Consider the following 27,019-nt stretch of genomic DNA (forward strand, 5'->3'; position numbering starts at 1 on the left):
ATGCAAGCCACAGATTGAGGACTGCTTCAATAGTATATCCTGAACAAAATCTTTAGGGAAGAATGAGTGGGCCAAGAGCCAACCAAGAGCTGGACCTTCAATCTGAAGGCAACCTGCTGGCTGAATTCTCTTTTCTTAATAGAGATCAGTCTTTTCTTTCCCTGATAGCCTTTAATTGGTAGGTCTGCTTACCTATATTAGAGAGGCTGATATACTTAAGGCCTAGTGATTAAATGCTAATCTCATGTGAAAATACCCTTGGTAGGGATGTTTAAAATGCTCAATTTAAAATGTTAGATACAGTAAATATCTATCACTGTATTTTTGACATACAAAACCCACTTTGACCTAGAAAACCAACCATCATACTAAGATCCTGTTACAAAGGCAGGTTTTTAATCCTGTGTCACTCAGTTCTACCAACACCCACCTCCCGAAATCATGCAGCCTTATCACATGACCACCATGCTTTGGCACAGTTTAGGGTAGTAAAAAACCCTGGACATTTTTGTTGTTGTTGTCTCATTATTCACTTTGCCCATGTTTGCCTCCTCAACTTAACAGATCCATGTTCACCGGGAATGTTGCTTTTTAATTTTAATAGAATCACTGAATCTTAGTGGGTATGGTGACTAGAAGAATTCAACGCATACTCATCTCTACTGCCAAGGAGAGTCAGTGCTGGCGATGGTCCTGTATAGTGAATTTGGAGTAATGCTCTCGCCCATTGTCTAATTATGCCTTTCTTGCACTCCGCCATATCATTTTGTACTCACATCAGAATAGTCACAGGTTCTGGGGGTCCTTCTTGTCTCCTCATTCCAGGAGCTCCAGAAAGAAGGGACTGTGGATCTTTTGGGAAGGAAAATGAAGAAAGGCAGGAGCCCTGCCAGAGCCACCACAGGGTTGAGTTCTCTCTCCTGCCTTGACTTGTCCGTCCTGAGTCAGTGTATTGTCTGGACAGGGCTGCACACATGTCAAGGGCCCCACTGCCTCAGACTCACGGGAGTGCAGAAGACTTTCCCAGGTGAGACTCGGAGGGATGGCAAAGCTGAGTGTGATCTGAATGTGGCTGTTGACAGTGTGTGCAGAAAATGTCCACCGTGGCTTCCTCCTACGATGCTTACAGCATAAAGACTGCTCGCCTGTAGAAGGTTCCTAGTGAAATTGCTTAGCCATGCCTCCTGTTAACTTGTATAAAATAACTCTCCTTCCTTGTTTATCTTTATGCATTAATCCAGCGTCCACAATAGACTATATGTAGTAAACACACTTAAATTTCCAGAGTGCTGAGGGCTCTCAGACATTCCAGTCTACCTAATCCCAGCTTCTCTAAGTCCATGTCTGTCCTCGCTTCATTCCCTCACTGCCTCTAGTCAGGGTTCTGGAATCCAAGGTGATACAGCACACAGATGTTCACTAACTGTCTGCTCCTCGCTTTTCTTTCACGGACTCAGGGAGTGGAGGTTGCAGCAGTCACAGAACTCGTTCCAGGTTCTTGTGGAACACACAGTGACCTCTGCAGAGGCCTGCAGAGCCCTTATTAAAGAAGAGGAAAGCCTTATGTGTCTTCTCAAATTCAAACAGAGTTTGTGGCCATGGAACAGAAGAAGGGAACAGGGCGCTCAGCCCAATTAAAGGAAGAAACTGGAGCCTTCAGTGAAAATGGCCTGGGCCTTGAGCTAACTGATTGGACACTCCAGGGTCTATAGCCTTCCAGATAGGACTGCCGGAAGATTAATAATTTACTTTATGGTGATGATTCAAGACTTCCAGGGGGGTCATTGTGAGATCAAAGCCTTTCTAAATCTAGGACACACTGGGATACAAATTCCTCCTCCTAATCTTATATAATTGGTTACAATTTGGGCGGAAGCTAGAGAACTAAGGACTGAGAAACAAGTTTTCTTCACTGACTGGAGAGTGTCAAACCTTGCATAGCTTAGGTTTGAAGTTTCTGCTCTTGGATGTCATTTCTGGGGCGGGCACAGTGCTCACACCAAGATATTGGCTTTTTACAGTACAGGGCTTACAGGGCAGTGGCATCAGAAGGGTCAAGACACGGAGGTAAATACTGTGACCATTCTGGGAACAATCTAGGAAAGTCTTCCATGCAATCAAACAGGACAAGTGGAATCCACATTTGCAAACATAACAATCGTGTGGTGTGGAACAAAAGCATGTATCCCAGGAGCAAGAGCGTCAGGTTAAAAAAAAAAAAAAAACCACAGTATTTGGGGAGAAACTGTTGGGACTGGAAATTAGTACATGAGAACTTGAAGTATTTTCAGGGAAATTCACATAGTAGCTGGAGAGTCCATCTAGAAAAGGACTCTACAAATGTCGCTTACACAGTTCCCATAGTTGCTTCTGGGGCTCCTTCCATAGAGATTCCTAGGCCACAATGAGGCAGGGATTAGCCCACTTCTACCCTCATATTAAAGGCCTGGAAGTCATGTCCCCTCTTCAAGGCGACTATTACCTTGATCAAGCCTTTGCATGTGGTGTGCAGGAAGCTACTGGGGTGACATAGGGGAAGTATTTTCTTGGAATTATGGCCAAGTGAGTTTCATAGCCTGTAGCCTCACAGACTCTCACATTTTCCTGAACTGGTGGTGTGTGTCCAAGTCCAGGGAAAGGAACAAAGACAATTTGTATGGACATTCCTGGTTATGGCTGCCATTGGCCGCGTTTAGATGACCCCACACTCACACAATCATTATAGAAAGTATCATTATATAAACTGGCTGGGTTTATGTCAATTTGAAGCGAGCTAGAGGTACTTTGGAAGAGGGAACCTTAGTAGGAGAAATATCTCCACCAAACTGGTCATTGGGAATATTTTACTGATTGATAGGGCTGGGGTGCTATAAGAAAGCAGGCTGTGCAAGCCCATAAGCAGCATTCTTCCATTATCTCAGATTTAGTTCCCACCTGGAGTTTCCTGCCATCATTTCCTTCAATGATGGGTTATGATGTGAAAGTGCAAGCCAAATAAACCCACTACTTCCCAAATTACTTTCCGTCAGTGTTTTTTTTTTTTTCCCAGCAACAAACCTTAACCGAGGCAAAATCATCTAGAATGAGAGAAAATGACCACTGAAGAGCTGACAAAAATATATGACAATCCCCATTCCTCCTGTTCTGCAGGGAAGGATTGTAGGAGCCAAGGGGGATGCCACAAGAACACAAACCAGAGTTAACTAAGCAGGGCTCATAGGGGTTCAGAGTGAAGTGACAAACATGGACCCTGTACGGCTGAGCTAGATCCTCTGCATACATGCTGCAGTTGTATAGCTGGCTGTTCTTTGGGGACTCCTAATAGTGAGAGCGGGGTTGTCTCTGACTCTTTTCCTTGTGCTTGAGACCCTTTTCTTCTTACTAGGGTGCCTCATCCTGTCAATAGGGGGGTTTGTGCCCAGTATTACTGTGATTTGTTAGGCCATATTCTGTAGCTATTCCTTCGATGCCTGCTCTTTTTCTTTTTGAAGGGAAGTGGAATAGAGGTGGATGTGGGGGAGGGGAGGTAGGGAGGGAGACTGGAAAGAGTTGGGGGAGGTGAAACTGCAGTTGTATGAGAAAAGAATAAAATAGAACAAAATGTATGGCATATGCAGTGGATATATACAGATTATTTCAATAACTGGCACAATGGAAATGACAGGTATTAAAGTGTGCCACTGGTATTATAATTCAATTCATATGAAACTTACACTCACATGAATGTATGTATATGATAAAAATATTTCATATAACACTAAGAAATATGTATGATGATTGATGTGTTTAAAAATAATGTACAAGACTGGAGAGCTGGCTCAGCAGTTAAAAACACTGGTTGATCTTCCAGAGGATCTGGGTTCAATTCCCAGCACCCACATAGTGGGTCCCAACCATGCATAACTTGTACCACAGGAACCTATGCTCTCTTCAGGCTTCACTGAACATTTCATATATGCTGTATGTACATAGGCACACATGTAGCCAAAACATCCATATTCATAAAATAAAAAATAAAGAAAAAAGAGTGGTGTATATAAAGATTGCTCTGAGAAAGAGGGCGGGGAAGGCCAAATGGAACTGTGGGAATTGACAGAAAGTAATACTGTCTGAGCTGTTTAGGTTCATTGTGATTATAGACAGATGAGCTGATTAGGCCATGCCATGAATTCCATGGTCACTGTTCAGAAGGGACATCCAGGAACTCAGAGACTCTGAGTTAAGCTCAATGATGTGAATGCTCAAGCGCATGTGCAGTCATCTCCATTTCTTACAAGGAAACTAACAAATGTGCATTAGGGCCCTGTTTCCTCCATGGCATGACTGAGAACTGACTTACAGAAACTTGTGTCTCAGTTCTTACATGTAAGAACAAAGTTGACGTGAACCACTATAAAATTCTTTCCTATCTTGAAAATTCATATTAAATAAATATCTGTGCTTTTATCTTAAAAAAGAACAGAGTTGGCATTATTCTTTTATGCCATGAAAACTATCCCCTCAGTTCATACTTTACTGAAATCCGTTCTCCATCACATAATGCCGTCAATGCACATGAAATACTGCAAGTATTAAATAGTAGGCAATTACACCAAACACAATGAAGGCCAAGTGTAACTTATCAACGTGGAGGACTGCAGGTCACAATTTCAAGGCCTGTAACTGGAAAACTCTGTACCACTATTAGTTGAATCTCATAAGGTGTGCCTATTGTCTAGTGTAAACATTACAGAAAAGGAGGAAATCCATGAGACAGGAAACCAATTTTGTAGATTTCTCATTTTTAACATTTGCCTAGAATTGGAGATTTCTAATTGCCTCTCTGGGAAGGGTCCCATAGAACTGTCCAAAAAGTAAGACTGTGTTCTATCGTTTGTTAGTGACAACCAGGTCTGAAGACTCCCCTTCAAAAGCGTAGTGATGGAGCACCCTGCATCCTTCCTGTGAACACTGTGTCTACAGAAAGGCTGACTCTCCTGATCTCCAGCATGGTCTAATTCTTTTTATAATACTCTTGGTACAGCTCCTTACAGAGTGTGAGGCAGAAAAGCAGAAGGAGGCATAGGAAGCGCTAATCACTGCAAGCAGCTCTTACCCTTTGCATGAGGATTTACTCACAATGTATCCACTGAAGCAACCCTTACCAATCTGTTTGGGGCCAGCCAGAGGATAAAGTGGTAGAAGTTTGGGAACAAAGGTCCCGTTGGTCCTGGCACCTCTGGTTCTTGACTTAAGCAGGAGAAAAGCACTTCAAGACATAATAAGCAAAGTAAAGAAATTCTTTATTATGAAATAACAAACAACTTTGGAGGGAGACAGAAAAACTGACCCTGTAGAGAGGGGGGTTATATTACTTGGTCTACATGTTAACTTTTGCTTCTTGGTCAGCCAGGCCTCTATTCCTAGGTGTGGGAAATAATGTGGATTAAGAGAAATACTCTATCAACAGGACATCTTTAGTATCCTTTTATTTGAAGAATTCCTTTGGGATCTTGCCCTCATTCTGTAGGGAAAGAGTTAAAATGTTAGAAGAGCCCTGAATTTGATCCCCATTTGCTGAAATCATTGAAACATCCATATTTTACTATTAGATTCTCAGATCTCACCTGGAGGGCAGTGAAGGCCTCACCAGCTTTGGTGTAGTTCCACTCATTATCTTCAAGGCACCTGGGGAGACAGAAATAACATGATCAGCTGAATAGATACAGAAAACACCTTTGACAAAGTCCCACACTGCTTCCTGATAAATGCCCTAAACAGAGTAGGAAATAAGGGGCCATATATCAGCATAGAAATAGTTTTAAACAATAACCTTATTGATAACATTATGCTAAACAGTGAAAAACTGTTTAGCATAATGTTATCAAGGCACTAAAATCAGTGTGATAAGACAAGGGTGCCTACTCATTCCACCTGTTTTCAACACAGTTCTTGAAGCCTTATCTAGAACTTTAAAAAGAGAAAGAGGTAAAGGGGTGCGATTAGGGAAGGAAAGGGGAAAAGTGTCTTCTTATTTGTAGATGATATGATTCTATACCTAAGGGAACACTAATGATTCAACCATGAAAAATTCTTAGAATCAACAAATACCTTCAGGAAAGAGGCAAGATACCAAACCAGTACTCTTACAAAATTCTTAGCCTTCTAGCATACCAATGACAAAAAGACTGAGAAAGAAATCATGGGAATAATTCCATTAGCAACAGATTCAAAATTAACTTATAATGTATCTAACCAAGGAAGTGAAATACATGTGAAATGAAAAACTTAAGAACACTGTACAAAACTAGTGGAAGAAACTAGAAGGTGGAAAGGCCTATACTTACAAATCAGAAGAGTATTGTGAAACATGTATTCTACAATATGACCTATCAAGTCAATACAATCCCAATAAAACTTGCAACTTGATTCTTCACAGAAACAAGAAAAGCAATCCAAAATTTATATGAAAATATAAAAGCCCCTGTACAGCCAAAGCAATTCTGAGCAGTAAGAATACTGCTGGAGGAATTACCATACTTGACTTCAAGTTATAGTAAAAAAAGAAAACCAGTAATAAAAACATCAGAGGATTGGCACAAAGGCAGACAAGAAGATCAATAGAATAGAATAAGCCCAGATATAACTCCATGCAACTACAGACACCAGATGTTTGCCAAAGGTAAACAATACAGATGGAGAAAAGAAAGTTTTCCTCAACAAATGGCTAAAATCCAGAAAAACTGGATATCCACTTACAGGAGAATGAAACTATATTCTTCTCCCACTCTGCACAAAAAGCAACTCCAAATGGATGAAGGAACTCAACATATAGCCTGAAATCTTCAAACTTCCAGGAGGAAAAAACATGAGCATACTACAGGATACAGGTATGGATTAAGAACTTTCTGAATGGGACTGAACATCAAGGAAACAACCCAATCCCAGTAAAATTTGCTTTGGGACTGAATAGAAAGTTCTCAAAATAAGAAATATTTAATCCTTCATAGAACATGAAACAAAATAATCACAGGAGCTAGAGGGAGGGAGGAATCAGGGAGGGAAAGAGAAGAAGGAGGGAGAAAAGGGGGGCAGGAACAGATATTGGAAAGGATAGACGTACAGAGGATCAGGAACTTGAATAGAAACATGTAGCAGAGGGGGATGGGGAACTGGGATGGCCACTGAAAGTCCCAGACTCCAGGGAAGTGAGAGGCTCTTAGGAGCCAATGGCAATGACTTTAGCAGAAATACTCAACAAAGGGGAAATACAACCTGTAGAGACTGCCTCCAGTAGATAGACATGGCCCCCAGTTGTGGGACGGGGCCACACACTCATCTCAAAATGTTTAACCCAGAACTGTTCCTGTCTAAAGGAAATACAGGGACAAAGAGTTGAGCAGAGACTGAAGAAAAGGCCATCCAGAGACCGCCTACCTAGGTTCATTCCATCTGTAGACACCAAAACCCTACATTATTACATTATTGCTGATGCCAAGAAGTGCTTGCTGACAGGAGCCTGGTATGGCTGTTCCCTGAGAACACCTGATCAAAATAGATGCTGATACTTACAGCCAACTATCAGACTGAGACTGGGGACCCCAATGGAAGAGCTAGGGGAGGGACTGAAAGAGCTGAAGGGGTTTGCAACCCCATAAGAACAGTATCAACTAACTGAACCACCCAGAACTCCCAAGGACTAAACCACCAACCAAAGAGTATACATGGAGGGAGCCAGGACTCCAGATACATATATAGCAGAGGTTGGCCTTATCTGACTGATATCAGTGGGAGGGGATGGAGGCTTGATGGCCCAGCATAGGGGAATGCTAGAGGGGTGAGGAGGGAGTAGGTGAGCGGGTCGAGGAGCAAGTCTCTATAAGCAGTAAGGACTGTTAAAAGGCACTCTGCGACAAGCTGAGCTGCCTAGAAGTCACTCAGACTAGCCAAGTAGTCTGGAATTAGTGGAGATGAGCTAAGCTGCTTAGAAGCTCCCTGTAACAAAGAATGCTTTTCAGCCTCTTGAGCTGCTTTCAGATTGTGGAGTGCACTCTAGGTTTCCTGCTTTTGTGAACTGTCATCTATGCTGGCACGGGTTTTGGCCATGCCACTATCTTTGAGTCATTTTTGCTATTAGCCTTGTTCTTCATCTATGTTCCTGTTTAAGTAATGTTAATAGAACTGTTAACCAAGTTGGACTTTGGTAGTATCATTACTTTGCTCTGTCATCAGTTCCATAGCTGGGGTTTCCTCTTCCAAGGTGTGTCTAGTTCACAAGAATCTATCATATAACTGTGACAGATTCATTGTAAGTAATCTCAGGATAGAATTGTTCAGTTAAGTCCAGTGATTATAATTATTAATCTTACTTGTGAACTAGACACACCTTGGAAGAAGTAACCCTAAATTTGGGAACTGCTTACATAAGATTGACCTACAGGTATGTTTGTGTGATGTCTTCTTGATTTTAATAGATGTAGCAAGGGTTAGCCCAGTATAGGCAATTCCATCCCTGTATGGGTGGGCCAGTATTGTACAAGAAGGCAGGCTAAGCAGGGAGCAAACCAGTAAGCGGAATTGCTCTATGGTCTCTGATTGAGTCCCTGTCTTCATGTTACTGCTTTGTGTTTCCATGTTGACTGACTGTAAGGTGCAAGCCAAACAAGCCATTTCTTCCCTAAACTGTTTTTGGCAATGGTATTTATCACAACAGTAGGAAAACAAACTAGGATAGTGACCATTAATTTTCATATGTCTGGATATTCATATCTTCCTCTAGGCTTAGGAAGTTTTCCATTATTATTTATAAGCTTTCTACTCCTTCGGAGGTTGAGAAAAATGCCTTCCTGAACACCAATAACTCAAATCCCTGCTCTTTAGTACTGTCTCAGAGTTCCCATAACTCTCTCCATTCTTCACTTTTTCCCAAGCTCTATTTTTCATGCTTACTAATGCTTCTGAATGCTTTAGCCTCCAGTTTATGCCATCTATCATATTTTAAATTTAACTGAAGGTGCTTTGCAAACAGATACAAAACATGATTAAAAACTAAACATTTGTCAAGTTTCTCGTAAGAGTCTTGAAAAAGTTCTGACTTTATGATCATTGAGCATATATATATATATATATATATATATATATATATATATATATTCTATCTGGAAGTTGTCCTATACTGATTACTGCACAACAGAGGAGGGGTGATAGCCGTTGTCCTTTTTACTCCTGTAGCAGTACAGTTCCCTTTGTTGTCATGAGGTATTTGCATGGTGTTAAGGGTGTGGGGGCTCTAAGAAGCATTCAGTGTTACTGAGGAGTGCCTGGTATTGGTTTTCAAATCTCAGCTCTGGACTTTTTCTCAAGTGAGAAGTAGTTCTATGGATGGCACATATGACATGGTATGGTGGTTTGAGTGAAAATGCCTTCCATACACTCACACATTTTGATGTTTAGTCACCCTGGGAGTAGAACTGTTTGAGAAGGTAGGAGGTGTGGCCATTGAAGAAGTGGTATGTCACTGAGAGTGAGCTTCAAAAGTCTCTCTCTGTAACCCACAGATCAGGATATAAAGCTCTTAGCAACTGTACCAGCCCCATGCCTGTCTGCTTTCTGCCATGATGATCATCATGGAATAATCTTCGAAAATTGTAAGCAAGACCCCAATTAAATGTTTTCTAAGACTTGCCTTGGTTATGATACCTCCTTATAAAAATAGAACAATAATGAAGACACATAGGCTCTTTATTTCCTGTCTTATAGGATGCAGACATGGAGGTTTTCCACCTGACATTCCCAGGTCTTATCCTGGTCAGTTGGTGGGGGAATACTTCTTGGCATGTTGATGTGAGTAGATACTGGTGGGAAGACTGTTCATCTGTGAAACTTCCCTGCTCCCCCTTATAGTTTTTAGTACTTGTTCCTCTTTATGCTTCTATAAATGAAAGTGTTTTCTTAATGTAGTTTTGGTATATTTAATATTAATATACAGAAATGCAAATAATTATTGCATTATTAATCTTATATCCAAAAAAACCATTTTGAATTTGTTTTTCACTTCTAGTCATTTCTTAGTTTATTCCTCATGATTTGCAATATATACAAGATATGCCACATGGATGGTGTGGTGTTTCAAAATCCTTTAAAAATATCAGTATAGATTAGGACACATTCTGAAATTCACTTTGGGGAGGGGAAGTAAAATATCATAATTATTTTTCAAATTGCCTGCAAAGTACCATTATTTGCTTGATCTCTCGCCCCACCCATTTCTGTGCAAACCCCATACTCACTTCTGAGACCAGTCAAGTTTCATTCCAGATTGCACAGAGAAAGACTTCACCATTTCCTGCTGTTCTTCAGAGAGTAAAGGCTTGAATGATGTGTCGGGTGCAGGCAACGAGGTGAAGGCCTTTTGTATCTCGTTGGCACTGGCATTTCTCACAATCAACTCATCGTTTATGATGCAAATTCTGAAGGAAGAGTGGACACTAACGTAAGTAAAGAAATGGATAAGCCTACATTCTCAATGGCAGTCCTATACTAACTGCCAATCACTAACTATATGGTTTCCACATTCCATCTGTGCCTGGCTCCCAACATCCTTGTTTGGCTCTTTCTACCCATCCCATATAAAGTTCAACCTCTTAAAGACCAACTTGACTAGAGTTCTGAATTTTACACCAATGTATTTACCCTGCACAGCAAAGGGAGATCCTGAATCAGAGCTAAGTTCCACATCTTGGCCAATGACACAACATGTAAATATTCTATTAAGAAGGAACCTACTATCCTGATCCCAAAGTCCACACTCTCAAACACAAAACTTCAATTTTGGCTCTATCTGTTGGTCTTCTAGAATATTGAAAATACCCTGAGAACAGGATTATCATAGTGTCACACTGCTGGCTTTGGGCATGTGCAGGAATTTCCAGAAGCAACAAAACACAGACCTTGAATCGCTGCAAGGGACAGCAATGAAGATCCTCGTGAAGGCACGGATGCAGCCTCGACATTTTCCTTCCACTTCAAGGACAAGAAACAATAATGTTTTCTTAGGATAGCGCCTTATTTACATATGTAAATAGTATTCTCAATTCAGGGTTTTATGCTGAAGGGGTCAGAACCAGTCAGCTATTGGCCTGGAGTCAGGAGGGTATGGCATGAATGGGGGAGGGCAATCCATTCCCGTTTGATGTGTTCCTTACAACATTTTGAAGCCTGGGATAAATCACTTCCGATGTTTAATTGGTCTTTTTCACATTTGTCACATATATAAGTTTAATTAGTCACATTTTACAAATAGAGAACTGGAGATTTTATGTAACTGGCCCAAAGCTACAGAGTGTGGAGCTAGGATGAGAAGTAACAAACCCCTTAGACTGGGTCCCTTACCTGTGAGCAATTCGGTAACAAGGCATGGACAAGTTAGATCAGGATGGTTTGTGGGCAGTAGAACATAGAGGAGGACAGGAAGGAAGGGTACAGAATGAGAAACTGGCTAACTGCTCAGAGGTACCCATCTAGTGGAGGAAGCACGAGGGGATCTAGAAAGGGAATTCTACAGATACCCACCTTCCTTGAATAGTCCATTCACAGAAAAACAGAGCATCATTTCCTGAAAAGGAAGATGGTAAGAGCCATGAGCACAGGATCCTACATACATCCAGATCTCTGGGTATGACCTACGGAAGAACCAGACACTCACCGTATGGAAACACAAGTCCACCCAGAAAGAGCAAAGATCATGCTGAGTTTTGGGTAACAAGCTAAGAGAGTTCACGATGTCATGTTTTGTGTGCTTCAGCAACTTCATTCGCATGTCTACAGAGGAGTGAAGAGGCAAAAACCACAAGCATGATAAAACCTAGCCATTGACACCCAAAATTGTCCCCTTCACTCCCTTACCCTGCCCAGTCCTCTCCATCACACTTACATGAGTCTTGCTGCCTCTTTATATCTCTGTTGTATTTGAAATACTCTTCCAAGTTGTTCCTTGGAGAAAAGAGGAAGAGAACGCCATGCTCTAGCCAATACAGGCACTTTCTAAAGAGAGGTACACTGCTCCAGAACAGAGCTTGAGCTGTAATACTCACAGGTCTGGGTCACTGACATTGAAAGGAACCGACAGGGAGAAGCAGGCCTGGTCATGGTAAGCATCGAGAAGGCGAAGTCGATCTCCATTGTCATAAAACAAGTAGTACCTAGGAGGAGTAAGGAGCAGAAAATATAGAAGAGGTTATCTCTGTGGCCTGAACCCTAAGAGACCTGAAATCAGCTATGGGCAAAATGTGATTAGGTAGTTCACCTTGGCTCAGCTTCCCCCACATTTCTTGTAGTTCCAGGGGTACTTACTCTTTCAGAAATTGTAGAACTAGATTTTTTATGACTTCAGATTTGTTACAGCTTTCCTGAAACAGAAAGTCATTTCAGACTATATATCTAACAAAGTGTCTTTTGGAATACCACACAACCTTCTTGGTCCTTTCTCACCTTGCATGGTTGGGGTACCTCGATGTCCATTCCTGTTGGTACTGTTGTAAAGTCCTTGCCATTCTGAGGCTTTCCTGTTGGTATTATTAGGTCCTTGCCACCCTGAGGATTTCCTGTTGGTACTATTAGGTCCTTGCCATCCCGAGGCTTTCCTGTTGGTACTATTAGGTCCTTGCCATCCCGAGGCTTTCCTGTTGGTACTATTAGGTCCTTGTCATTCTGAAGATTTCTTCTTGGTATTATTAGGTCCTCGCCATCCTGAGGAAAGGAAGAGGTTAGAGTAGTGCACAGGTAAAATAGATGGGACTGGCCGACTAAGGGGATCCAGAGACCCAAGGAAAAATAAAAGGTCAGAATTAAGGTTTTAATTGCCCCTGGAAATCCCAGGGATGATATAGTGAGGCTCTGTTTGATAGGACTATGGGATTGTGTGTGTGTGTGTGTGTGTGTGTGTGTATGTGTGTGGTGTATTTTTCTAAGGAGAATATTGATGTGTTTTTCAGGAATCCACATAATCTAAAATGGATAATGGTCTGATGCCTACATGTAAAGTACATGAAAACCAGTTTTAGGACAGGTGTGGAGGTCATTTGTGAATGAAGACACTGTTAGAGGCAGAAACTTACCAGACGCAACAGCTTGGGAAATAGGTTCTGTACAGCACTGTCAAAAAAAAAAGCCAAAACATGTGAATTGCAGTTCAAGTTCAAGTTTGGCTAGCTTTTATTTCTTTGGGGACTCTTGATTGCTGTCCTCCCTCTTCTTCCCCGAGTACATCCCACCCACACTGCACTGGTCACTTCTCCAGGGACAGAAGGAGCTACATTGGGAGCCTATGGTCCATGGCTTCTTCTTTTTCCTTGCCTGTATTCTTTTCCTCAGAGTACCCATAGAAGGATCTGCAGGGAGCAAGGTACTGGGTAGAAAGCCCAGGGCTCTGCTACCTTGTTAGGTTTCCAGGGTTTTACAGGATTCTAGGATAGGGAGTGAGGGAAGGCAGGCTGAGGACTCAAGAAATAGGAAGGTGAACCCAGCAATGGTGGCACACGCACGCCTTTAATCCCAGCACTTGGGAGGCAGAGGCAGGCAGATTTCTGAGTTCGAGGCCAGCCTGGTCTACAGACTGAGTTCCAGGACAGCCAGGGCTACACTGAGAAACCCTGTCTTGAAAAACCAAAGGGGAAAAAAAAAAGAAACAGGAAGGTGGGGTTGTGGCAACAGAGATGGAGTTAAACTAAGGTGAGGGAGATATGAGGGAAACTTAAGAAGGTAGAAGAAAAATAGAAGAGCAAACCACACCAAGAAAATGGGAGATGATCTGTCTGGCCTGGTGCTAGAGGTCAGGGGTTATGGTTAATAGAGGAATAAAGGGCTCCTCTGCAGCAATCATTTTTCCCACCAGCTTCAAGCCGGTCCTGGGATGCAAAGCAAGGACTTTACAGTACTGGGCCCAGTAAATGCAGGCTCATGTTTTTCCTATGCTGACATCAGTCTCGAATAATGAGCCTTCTCAGGGGCAGAAGTTATTTCTCAGGAGAAGATGTGAAAGGCAAGTGACCAAGCTCAAAACAGGATGAAGAGCTTGTGGCCATTCCTTGTGGTCACTTCACTTTCTCCTGTGCATCTGTGCCTGCCTGAATGGAAGTCTTATTCTAGGAGTCAACTAGCAGTCTTAGGCTGTATGCTAGGTAAGATGATGAAAAAGATACGCAGGCAGGCAGGCAGGCAGGCAGGCAGGCAAGCAGCAGGCAGGTTACTTGGTAGGCACGTAGGGAAGGAAGAAGAGAGATGGTGCCCTCTGGGGACTGTCTTTCCATCTTTCCAGCCTCTTCTGCTCTCTCCTCCCCAGTGGCAGTCCATTTCTGGATCCTTGATCTAGGGAGTTTACACTTCCATTCAAGGAGGGTACAGCTCCCAACAAAAGGCCATGTCTGCATCACTCAGGGTCTCAGCCCTCGGCTTAGAGCAGGTCAGCCTTTGGGGCATCCTGGGACAAATTAGGTGATAGTTCAGGAACAAGAACAGAAAGCTCCTCTCAGGACAGGACAGGAAGGATGGGACCATTGGTATGAGGCATTGGAGGATTCTGGAGGAATCCAGATGTTCTGACAAGTGAAAAACAGCCCAGACAGGGTGAAAGGGACATGGGCAGGGTAAGAAGGAAAGGATGTCTGAAAGAATAGCTGAGCATATATAAAGAAGGCAGGGCTGGGTGGTGGTGGCACACGCCCACCTTTAATCCCAGGACTTGGGAGGCAGAAGCAGGTGGATTTCTGAGTTCGAGGCCAGCCTGGTCTACAAAGTGAGTTCCAGGACAGCCAGGGCTACACAGAGAAACCAAAACCTTCTTCTACCAACTTTTACAAGTACCAGGCACACATGGAGACAAAACAATAAACACAAAAAAAAAAAAAAAAAAAAAAAAAAAAAAAGCAGGACCTGTTTTCCTCAAGTACATAAAAAGAGTAAAAGAGTAGCTCAAGCTATCAGTGGATAATGGTGCCTGTGGTGGTTAGTTTTGATTTTGGACTTGACCTAAAGTAAAAGCACCTGAGTACTCAGTGAAAAACTATCTAGACTAGGCTGGCCTATGGCACGCCTTTCAGGGCGTTTCTTAATTTGGGTTTATGTGGGAAGAGCCGCCAAGAACACTAAGTGGCACCATTTCATTTGCTATGCTTTGGACTGGGTGAACGAAATGGTGAGCGGAGCACTAGTATGCATCCATCAATTCACTGCCTTCTGCTTTTGACTGTGGATGTGATATGAACAGTTGCTTCAAGTTCCTTCCACCTTAACTTCAAAGCAATGATGCGCTGTAGCCTGAACCTGTGGACCAAATAAGCTGTTTGTCTCCTAAGTAGCTTTTGGCAGTTGATTTAATCACAATGATGGGAAAGGAAACCAAGACACTGGCAATGAAGGGGGAAAAGACTTAGCAGCTACTGTATACCTTATATACTCAGAATGATCCGAGAAGCGATGGTAGAGGGGGTTCCCTTCCAGCCACAGCTCTTCTAGCTTCAGTTCTTTCACCTTCTCCAATTCCATGAATGACTTCAGCTGATAAAGATGGGAAAGAAGTGGTAAAGCTGTCTCAAGGAAAGAAAGCTTAGGGCTGTAGCCCCCCTACCCCCCACCCCAGGCTCGCTGCCTGCATCTTACCATAGCCCTGGTGTGTACCACTACCCATGATCAGCCCAACTCACAGTGCTCCCTTCTCATTTCTCACTTTATTTCCGGAGAGGTTCAGAATCTTCACGTGAGGGGCCTTCTCTGTCATGTCAGACAGCCCATCCAGCTGGTACAGTTTGTTGTTTTTCAAGTTCAAGGACAACAGCTTTCAGAGAGAAAGAGGTCAAGATATGATTATTATTCTGGTGCCTTGGTGACATTTCCCCCTTCATCCCATCCCTTCTAACCCTCTACTTAAAGAAATGTGCAGACTCTATGGCCTCACTTCAGGGATATCGCTTTGAATGATCTGTAGTGTGGCAACCATGCAGCTTCTTCGATTCAGTAGCATGTCAATATCCTTGTCCATTAAGTCTTCAGAAAGTGGAACAAAAGCAAGTAGAAGGCTGTCAGGGGTCCATTTCGACCAGCGCTGCTACAGACATCCTTCCCAAGTTACTATCCCAACATTTTCCTCTTAGAAAGATACATCTACCCTCACATGACCAAGAATTACTTTAGTCACCCATACCCTGGTCAAATCGGAACTTTTCGAGGTCCAGAGCTTTCTGGGAGGCGTCATACCGGTTCATCATAGATTCCTGCAGAGACAGAGGTGGACAGAATGACTCAAAGGCTCTGGGGTTCATAGTGTCCTGAATGTCAGGGAGTAAGAGGAAAAGGAGGTGGGTCTGGGAAGCGGACACTCAACATGTCTTGAGTCTGCATTACCCTTATGTACTCCATTTGTTCTGATGTAAACTGGTTTTGCACAGAATAGGGTACAACAGAAGGACTGACAAAGATCGCTATCTGTAAGAAGGAGAAGAGGAGAAATACTATGATCTCAAATTTCAAAGGTGATGCTCAATCCTTGGCCAGTCACCACCCATTCCAGGACTAGGTAGAGAGAATGCTGTTAGCACACACTTTTCTGCTTGTTTCATCACAAATCCTGTAGCTGACATCCTTCAGTGCAGAGGCAGTCTTAGCATTCTGAACAAAGAACCGGGCCCGGTTTTTGACATAGTGGAACTACAGGTAACGAAAGGGAAAAAAAAAAAAAAAACCAAACATGTTAGAAGTCAGCAGCCAGCAGCCAGCAGCCAGCAGCCAGCTCCTGCTGAGCCACACCTCCCTCCTCTGTTCCCTTTGGTCTCCCTGGCTTCTCCAGCCTTCTTACATCAATAGGGATGAAGGGCTCACTACAGAAGTTCTGGATTGACCTCATTAGCCATGTCTTCTCATACTTTCTTCCACTTGGAATCTACATTTACAAATGAAGAATAGGAGAGATGGGAGACACCTTGGAATCAGGATGGAGAACAGACTTCACTACTAAGTAATCTTTCTTGGACACTTTACCTGGTGCTCTACCTAGCTTTAACGAACTTCCAAAGGGAGCGCAGACATGGTTCTTTGTTTTTGTGGTAAACACAGATCTTCTAGACTAAGGGTTCTCAACCTGGGGGCCAAATAATACTTTCATAGGGGTGGCATATCAGATATTCTGTCCTTGATTCATTCTTGGCAATAGCAGCTCTTCAGGTAACTGATAAATTGTTATCAATATAATCTTCCTTCTTTTAGGAGCCATAATAGTCTAGCTAATGCAAACCTTGTTAGGATACTCACTGTGACCTTGTACCATTTCTCCTCAGTTCCATTTTCAGCATCCAGATCCATTTCGCCCTCCTCAGTTTTTCTATCATCCCTCACAGTAAGAAAATATTGGTCCCCATAACTGCATCTTTTTCTCCTTCTTTTCATTCCCATGGCATATGGAGCACTAGGAAGGAGAAGCAAAGTGGCTGTTAATCCTAAGAAATTATTTTATGCATTGTCCCCGCAGTAACGCCATGGCTACACATAGAGTGATTTAACTAGTATTTAATCTCTATTTACTCTTCAGTTTCCCGGTAAATGAAGACCAGAGAAAAAGTGGTACACAGTCCCAGGGCTGCTGCCTGCCAGTTGAGAGCTACTTGGACACTTACTATGTTACTTTGGAGTGATCATGGACTCCATTATTACTCCATTTTGATTGTTTCTTTTGGAATTTTGAAGGTGGGGGCACATACCCAGAATGATCAAAATGATTGTTCTTTCTGTCAAATTTATTGCAGATATAATTCACACCTCTCTTTCTTCCTTGAAAACCACGGTTATGATTCATTTTGTATTCTGAAATTAGGAACAATACAAGTTTGCAGATATATTACAATGTTTAGTATAATAGGAACAATTTATCATCAACAACAAGATGAGCATGTTTTCCCTTTGATTAAAAAAGTTCCACTACTTTACACAATTCACCCTCCTTCCTCCAATGCCAGGCTCTGCATTAAGTAAAAATTCAGGAACTAGGACTGATTATCATTTTTTTCTTTAGGAGTCATTTTGATCTGGAAAGGGTCCCTATGTTGAGTTGAGACCATCAAAGACTGCAATTTGTTCTACTCTTAGGGAAAACAGACACGAGGAGAAGCAGCAACGATGCTACTTGCAAATAATAAAGGTAGTCAGTTTTTTTTTTCTGGTTTTTTGAGACAGGGTTTCTCTGTGTAGCTCTGGCTGTCCTGGAACTCACTCTGTAGACCAGGCTAGCCTCGAACTCAGAAATCCGCCTGCCTCTGCCTCCTGAGTGCTGGGATTAAAGGCATGTGCCACCACGCCCGGCTGCAACTTACCAAAGTTAAATCAAGTCCAGATATGAGATTTAAACAAACTCCCTATTCTTCAGTGAAATAGAACAGAAACTAAAATTCTCACAACCACTCCTCCCACAAAGAAGAAGAAGAAGAAAGAAAAAAGCTCAAGGACAGAAGGATTCATCACAGATTTCAACCAGACCTTCAAGGAGGAATTAAAGCTAACACTCCTTAAATTATTCTGAAAACAGAGTCAGAAAGAACATTGCCTAATTCTTTTCACAAGACACGATTATGCCAATACCCAAATTATACAAAGATTTAAAAAGGAAAGTAAATTATAGACCAATTTCCATTATAAATATAGTAGAGAAAAGGTCTCAGTACAATACTTGCAAAAAGATCATCCACCATGATTCAGGGATTGCTCAACACATGTAAAGATAAATGTAATCTACCACATTAAACAAGCTGAAAAACAAGAACCACAGGATCATCTCATTAGATGTAGAAAGGCCCAACACCCCTGTATGATAAAAGTCCTGGACAGACTAGGGATAGAAGAGACACAGCTAAACTAAAAAGGGTGATTTACAGCAAGCCCACAGCCAACGTCAACTTAAACGGAAAAACTCAGTTACACTAAAACCAGGACAAGGCAAGGATGTCCACTCTTTCCAAATCTGTTCAATATAGTGCTTGAAGTTTTAGCTAGGGCAATTAGACAACTGAAAGAAATCAAGGGATACAATGGGAAAGAAGTCAAAGTATTTTTTTTTGGTAGAAGATACTATTTTATACAAAAATGATGCTAAAGCTTTTACCATGAAATATCTACTTCTGTAAAGTACTAGGATACAAAATTAACACACAAATTTGTTAATTGCACAATGTTATAATAAACCTTGAACAAACTCTTCCAGAGTCTAATCAAAGGCATACATTAAAACTTCAGTCTTTTCCCCATCACTGCCATTACCAAAATCAGTTGCCCAGTATAACCCACATTCTGATAGATGGAGCAAGAAAGTTGGTAAGCATAAAATGGCCTTGTCTGAACAAACGACTACAGGATGGAGAAACTGCAGACTTGCACATAGCCCCAAAAGTGGCATTCCCAAACCCCTTTATATAAACTCCAAGTATTCCCTTCCTTCTTCAACAGAGCTCTTTCCATCTGTGTTTGCCCCTGGCTGTTTGAAATAAAAGAGTCCTACCTAAAATTGTCCTGTCTGCTGAGGTCAGACTGGTCTCTTTATTCTGCTTCCTGTTCCTTTAAGCTGCCTCAGAAATCTAACTTTATGCTGCATCAGAAGTTCAACATATACAAGTTACAGAGGAAAAAACATCAGGCAAGAAAAATCACAAAAAGAAACTTCAAAAAGAAGAATAAGATAACTCTAACCAAACCGTCAAAGACTCATATGATAAAAACTGTAAGCCGAAGACAATATCAGAAGATAGATATTCCATTCTCATGTATTGGTAGGGTTAATATAGTGAAAATAGCCATCCTACTGAAAGCAGTACACTGACTCAACACAATCCACATCAAAGTTTGAACACAACCTTCACAGAAATGCAAAGAACAGTTTTGAGCTTCAATGGAAACACAAATACCCAGGAGAGCTAAACAACTTCTGAACTTATGGCGTCATCACCATCACCAAAACTGTACTACAGACCTATAGCAATAAAAACAACAAGGTATTGACATAGAAAAGACAATGTTGATCAATCAAATTGACCTGAAGACTCAGACTTAAGTCCACACACCTATGAACACCTGACTTTTGAGAAATTAACCAGAAATGCACACCGGAAAAAAAAAAGATAGTATCTTCAAGAAAAGGTGCTGGTCAAATCGGATGGCTTTGTGTAGAAGAATGCCAACAGATCCATACTCATCAACCTGAACAATATTCAACCCTAAATGGATCAAGTACCTTAACATAAGGCCAGATATCCTGAATCTTACAGAGGAGAGAGGAGAGAGCCTCTCAGTTGGTAGGGGAGGCGAACAAAAATGTCTCATCCCAAAGCACTATTTTGACATTAGTTTTAAAAGCTTTTACAGTGGTCTGCTTTAGTTGTCTAGCATCTAATTTTGTTTACTTGTTTTTCTTCATCATATGTTCAGTCACTGTTTTCTTATTCTTTTACTTATATTTTCCTTTCTCTCTTTCTTTCTCCTTCCTTCCTTTCTCCTTCCTTCCTTCCTTCCTTCCTTCCTTCCTTCCTTCCTTCCTTCCTTCCTTCCTTTTTTTTCTTTTTAACCTAGCTTCTCTTATAGTCTTGCAATTTCCCTTAACTCAAATGAAAGCAGAAGAGATAGCCATGCTAACAGATATATAAAGCACAACACACAAGAAACATGAAAAAGCAAGGGAACATTATTACTCAAAAAGATCATAATTCTTGACTTATTGATTTCAAGGCTACTGAAATCAAGGTGCTGGAAGGTTTTAGGAAAGCTGCTGAGGAGGAAAGTAATTGATAGTCCTACCTAGTTGTAATGCCCAAAAATGGCACCAAAGAGCAGCATGGCTATCCTTAAGGATGCAATAGTAGCACTTACATCTTGGTGGTAAACAACGAGTTGTCTAATTGAACTTAAGGGCTGCAGAGACAGAAACCATTCCAGAAAGCCAGAACTGGTCAAAATGCAGCAGAGAAAACAACTGACTGTGGGGAAGCTAGTCCTAGCTGATACACCTGAAACACAATTCCTACACGTTTCGGCTCAGAACACATTTCAGAAGAGGGAGCAGAAAGGTTGGAAAAGCCAGGGGCTCACTAAGTCTGCTGTACAGTTGTGATTTCTAGATATGGCAGGGAGGCCACACCTGTGACATCTCAATAATCCCAGGTCTATTAAAAAAAAGACCTGAACCATGACATCATCAGCTGACAGGACAAGAAGATTGGGTAAATTTCATGGGACTATACTCCTAGATAAAGAGCTACAGCAAATTAAAGACTGCCGAGACAGGAAGAATTTGTCTTCACTAGGGATGAGCCCCCTAAATGGCCATGCAATACCAAATGCTCAGCTTCAATAAGCATATACAGGCATGCATTAGTAAACAGACTTAGCGAGTAGTCAGATACTTATTTGCATATGTACAATTTTAAAAGACTGGGTATGAGACAGAGGAGAAGGACATGGGCAGCGTTGGATGGAGAGGAGGGAAGGAGAAATTATGGAATTATATCTTTATCAAATAAAACAAATGTAAAACACAAGACATTGCTGATAGTACTTTGATTATATGATTAAAATTTAATTAAAATAATTGTTTTCTGTTGATTTTTTTAATTAATGAATTTTTAGCTGAAAGAATAGATCAAGTAAAATGAAATTTAATATTTTATAAAACCACTATACTGTATCAACTATACCAAATACACATACACTTGAGAAAATACTCCTTTATCACATTCCATATTACCAACAATTTATAAATTGTTATAATAGGAATATCCTTTTACCTGTATGATAGTATTTCTCAGATCTCTTGTATGTTAAGCCATACTGTTGTTTATATGTTTCAGAATTAGTGTTCTTCTGAATAATCATGGAAGACCTGAAAGAAGAACACAATGAAACTGGTTTATTTAAGCTGCATAGTAATAAAATAGCACATACTAAATATTTTATATGTTTTATACAATATTCATTTCTTATTTTATGTTTTAGATAGGTTCTCTCACTATTTAACCCTGGTTGGCATGGAATTCACTCTATGCACCAGCCTCGTCTTAAATTGCCAACAACAACCACTCTTGGTGGAAATTACAGGCATGGGCCATCAACCACATCCAACCTCAATCCATTTAACTATTTCCAATCCCCGTGACACTCTCGCTATGATTCACTCTACTCAGTCACTACTACTCTAAGTCATCTCACTTATAATTTGATTTAGTATGTTTAAAAATTATACCATTTATACATAAAGTTATGAGAATGTATTAAAGAGGGAATGAAATAAGTGGTGGCTAGAAAATTGGGGGAAGAACAAAGAGTGTAAAATAGTTGGATTTCCCCAATTCAAAGAGATTGCTCCATAGACACTTTGAAAACCAACTGAATTTTAAGTAAATATTCAGAAAGAAACTCTACGTGTTTACACCATGGCTACATCCACATTTCCAATGCTTTTCGATGTCTCCCTTCCTCTTTTAAATGAATTTTGAAAAAGGCAGAAAATAAGATTGTGTCCATAGAAACTATATTTAATCAGTTGAGCACTTTGGAGACAGAGGAAGGCAAATAGATCCCTGGGACTTTGAGGCCAGCCTGGTTTACAGAGATAGATCCAGGGTAGTCAGGCTACACTAAAAAATCTTGATCAAAAACCCAAAATAAACAAAAATAAAGATGAGCAAAATAAGCCAAAGGCAGAAAGACAAATAGGGCATTTTCTCTTAATCAAAATATACATTAAAACACATGCATGTGTCTATGCATGCACACAAATGAAAGGAATGCAGAGAAATTGAGGGAAGAGGTCTAAAAGGAGGAGAAAAAGAAAAGATAACAGGGGGCACTATGATTTTTTTGCGTGTTTTCTCTTACAAGTCAAGGCAGGGACCAGAAGAGGGGCTGAAGTGGGGACAGGAGTAAGTAATCAGGAGTGAATATGAACATTAATAAAAATGTCCTAAGAGGAGCCATAAAATTTTCAGGTTAATTTTTAAAAGTCAAAAGCTAAGCAGACAATAAGCCAAAGGGCAATAAGAAAAACATGAAGTTTCAACTAGGAAGACATTGCCCTGATGTCTCAAGCCCTTGAGAAGACTGTTAAAAGTTTGAAATTCAGCTTGCCTTCGCAGCTTTCTGGGCCGAGGCTTCCTGGCAAGACCTCCGCTCTGCCCCACCCCGCCCCGCCCCTCCCCTCCCTCCCAGCCCCGCCCCACCCCTCCCCGCCTATGACGCTTCACGTGTCTAGCCGTCTGGAAGCCACCAGCCACGTGGGGGGGGGAAACGTCTCCTGCGCATGCGCCATTAGGTCTCTCACCCCCTCCTCCCTGCCGCCGCCGCTGCCGCTACCGCCTCCAAGCAGCGGCTCCAGGCAGCATCACTTTGCATCCCCACCAAGGCATTCTCATTGTTAACTACTCCCCTACCAAGGCCGCCCACACCCCGCGTCCTCATCTCCCCAACTGTGGCTTCCCTGTGGCTATGTTGTCTCCTCACTATGGTACCCACCTACCCAGGTCACTTCACCTCCCAGCTGTGGCTTTCCCATGGCGCCCAGGCTCCCCCGCCCATCCCCGCCTCGGCCACTTTGCCCCTTAAAACCCCGCCACTTCACCTTCCCACTGTGGTTCTCAGTACCGTACCCCTCCACTACTTCCTCTTCCCACTGTGGCTCCCCATGCCTTGCCTCCCAGAGGTGAACCGCTTTGCCTTTGTCTTCGCTTTCCAGCTTAGAAGCTTGGCAACCTCGACGTGGCTCTGTCACTGTCGGAATTCTACTTTGCCGCTTTTGCCTCCCTTTGGGTTTTTCCCACTAGTAACTTTCAAACTCTGAGGCGGTGGGTCCCAGGCGTTTTGCCAACCGGCCACTGTCACCACTTTTCGTCAACTCTGCTGCTTTTCTGTGTTGGACCCTCGCTGCTTTCCCGCCATTTCCTGCCTCTTCCCTCTGGTGTCCTGTCCCTCCTTGGCCTCACTCTCAGTCTCACCACCACAAAACTAGATGGCCGATGACTACACCCCACTCTCTGCACACAGGGTTTCCTTATCATACTTGAAAAAAAGTCGGCCACATTAATAAAATGTCCCTCGGCCTCCATGGAAACCCCTCACCTCAGCGTCTCAGCGGACCACACTCTGAGCAAACCTGTAGAACCATCTAGGTCTTCTAACATAAATCCCCCTACCCTACTACCAGCGAGATAGAAAAGTCCGAAGAGCCGAGCCGGAAGGAATCACAGCTCTAAAGATACTCTCTTCCTCCGATCTGCCGACGCCGCCATCAGTATAACTCATGGCTGGAGCTTCTTCAGAGATGGGTATAAAAGTAATAAAAGCTGCTTTAGCATCCTACCTGCCTTGAAGATTCTCATTTGGAGAGGACCACATTACCCCAGCGACTACACTGAACGGCTGCTTGCTCGCTCTGTCTAGTCTCCAGGAAACTGAGGCGTGCCTCGTGCCGCCGCTGCCGTAGAAGACAGCGTCACGTGTCACGTCACTGATAACTGAGGCTCACGTGATCACAGCGTGCTGCGTACGTGAACTCAAAATCCAGACTCAGGCACAGAGAAGATTTGTCTCAGGCCTCTTTTACATTTGTCACCCCTGTAATGTATAGTCAGGAGCCCCCTGGCTGGGCGGAGTGGGTCGTCACTACTATTTACTTAGGTTGAAACCTACGTTCGTAGTGGGACTTTAATCTCAGCACTCTGGAGGCAGAGACAGGTGGCTTCCTGTGAGTTTGAGGCCAGCCTGGGTGACAAAATAAAACCTTGTCTCAATAATAATAATAATAATAGGGCTGGTGAGATGGCTCAGTGGGTAAGAGCACCCGACTGTTCTTCTGAAGGTCCAGAGTTCAAATCCCAGCAACCACATGGTGACTTACAACCATCTGTAACGAGATCTGACTCCCTCTTCTGAAATGTCTGAAGACAGCTACAGTATACTTACATATAATAAATAAATAAATCTTTAAAATAATAATAATAATAATAATAATAATAACAAAGTGAACCTGACATCATGTTTGTAGGTATGTATGTACAAAGAAAGCATCCACAGGACTTTAAACTGGTACTGTAGAGTGCTTAACATATGGAAGATGGATATTCTCTCTCTCTTTTTTTTTGTTTTTTGTCTTTTGGTTTTTCGAGACAGGGTTTCTCTGTGTAGCCCTGGCTGTCCTGGAACACAATTTGTAGACCAGGCTGGTCTCGAACTCAGAAATCCGCCTGCCTCTGCCTCCTAAGTGCTGTGATTAAAGGCGTGCGCGAGAGAGAGAGAGAGAGAGAGAGAGAGAGAGAGAGAGAGAGAGAGAGAAAGAGAGAGAGAGAGAGAAGAGAGAGAGGAGAGAGAGAGGAGAGAGGAAGAAGAGAAGAGAAGAGAAGAGAAGAGAAGAGAAGAGAAGAGAAGAGAAGAGAAGAGAAGAGAAGAGAAGAGAAGAGAAGAGAAGAGAGGAGTGACACAGAGGGAGGGAGGGAGGGAGAGGGAGGAGGAGGGGAGGGAGAGGGAGGAGGAGAGAGAAAAATAGATTTTAAAATTGTGTATATGAGTTGAGGTCTGAGGCTTCTCCCTGTAATGGACATGTGACTAAATAAAAAGTGTGAATACTAGAATGCAATATTGTGACTGAAAAAATAGATTTACCACATGACTAAATCATCACACAAAGAGAGACAGCATAACTAGTGGATGGAAATTTAGTGTTCACAAAACAGCATTATCCATGGGATCTACAGACTTAGGAATCCACAATGGTCAAGGCAGTATGTAAAGAACTCTGTATTGCCTTTATATGAATTTGGGCCTGAGGAATGAGATTGTGAATTTGCCTCCTACATTAGACTAGTTCCAGACAACTTCTGCATCATATCACCTGACTTAGGCAGAGCCTTGGACTGTGTGTGTGTTGTTGTGTGCAGTTTCCCAAGCCCATCAACACATCAGTTTCTGAAATGCAGTCTATGCAGAGTGACATCAGCACAAGGACAGAAGGGGTAAATGAAGAGCCTAAGACTTTCATTTATTTATTTATTTATTTATTTATTTATTTATTTAGTTGTTTGTTTATTTTACAAAATATAGTTAAAGGGGGGAGTGAAACTTCAGTATGAGTCACGTTTTGTTTTGTTTTGTTTCTAGTTCTAATCTAATGTAGATTCTTAAATGTGCCAGGCAAGTGGGTTTCCACTACACTCCAGCTTTCCTCTTGGTACTTTTCCAAGTACCTCAGCCTATAAGCAATATAAAAAAATCTCTTCTCTCCTTCTCCCTCTTCTCCCTCTTCTCCCTCTCCCTCTCCCCCTTCCCCTTCCCCTTCCCCTCTCCTTCTCTCTCTCTCTTCCCATAGTGGTGGTCTGTATACCAATCTTCCACAGGCCAAGCACTTTAAATTCCCAGTTTAAAGTCCTGTAGATGTTGTCTACATATAGACACCCCCAACACACACACACACACACACACACACACACACACACACACACACACACACAGTATCAGGTTGTGACAGGGCAAAGTTTCCTCCATCTCAGCTGGAACAATTTTTGCGTTATACAGAAAATGAAACCTCTCTTTTCTGTCACTGTTGTGAAAAGTCCAGTGGAAAAACATTCAACCCTATTCTAGAAACTTGGGGGTAGAAATGCCCCAGATAACAGCATGGTTTGTTTCTTTCTTTCTTTTATTTTTTCCTTCCTCTTTCTTTCTTTCTTTCTTTCTTTCTTTCTTTCTTTCTTTCTTTCTTTCTTTCTTTCTTTCTTTCTTTCTTCTTTTTTTGACTTCTGTTAAACTGCTTGCTTGCTTCTTTACCCTAACTGCCACACAGGATATAGTTTTTCTGTGTTCTTGGCTTTTAAAAGCTTCATGGGGTAAAGAGCTAAACAAAGAATTCTCAACTGAGGAATACCGAACATCTGAGAAGCACTTGAAAAAAATGTTCAACATCCTTAATCATCAGGGAAATGCAAATCAAAACAACCTTGAGATTCCATCTCACACCAGTCAGAATGGCTAAGAT

The 27,019-nt window shown here is 42.0% G+C and overlaps 1 protein-coding gene across 2 annotated transcripts; it reads right to left on the minus strand.

Moving 5' to 3' along the window:
- Positions 1–5,265: 5,265 nt before the first annotated feature.
- On the minus strand, positions 5,266–24,387 carry LOC110313921 (nuclear RNA export factor 1-like). 2 transcript variants are annotated; one of them, XM_021188389.1, is made up of 22 exons: positions 24,353–24,387; positions 21,786–21,880; positions 17,724–17,826; positions 17,278–17,431; positions 16,826–16,909; positions 16,573–16,677; positions 16,375–16,455; positions 16,175–16,244; positions 15,929–16,017; positions 15,701–15,808; positions 15,422–15,531; positions 13,095–13,131; positions 12,469–12,726; positions 12,331–12,386; positions 12,072–12,179; positions 11,912–11,970; positions 11,684–11,799; positions 11,551–11,593; positions 10,929–11,001; positions 10,269–10,466; positions 5,607–5,667; positions 5,266–5,503 (listed from the first exon to the last, which is right to left on the minus strand). In XM_021188389.1, the coding sequence occupies exons 1-22, from the start codon at positions 24,385–24,387 to the stop codon at positions 5,468–5,470; spliced, it is 2,079 nt and encodes a 692-aa protein (XP_021044048.1). In that variant the 3' UTR covers positions 5,266–5,467. The 2 variants fall into 2 exon arrangements, with proteins under 2 accessions (XP_021044048.1, XP_021044049.1); XM_021188390.1 differs by having other exon boundaries at positions 5,468–5,503; positions 10,269–10,448.
- Between the last annotated feature and the right edge of the window lie 2,632 nt (positions 24,388–27,019).

The sequence above is a fragment of the Mus pahari genome, chromosome X, assembly GCF_900095145.1.
Source record: "Mus pahari chromosome X, PAHARI_EIJ_v1.1, whole genome shotgun sequence".
Taxonomy (NCBI): domain Eukaryota; kingdom Metazoa; phylum Chordata; class Mammalia; order Rodentia; family Muridae; genus Mus; species Mus pahari.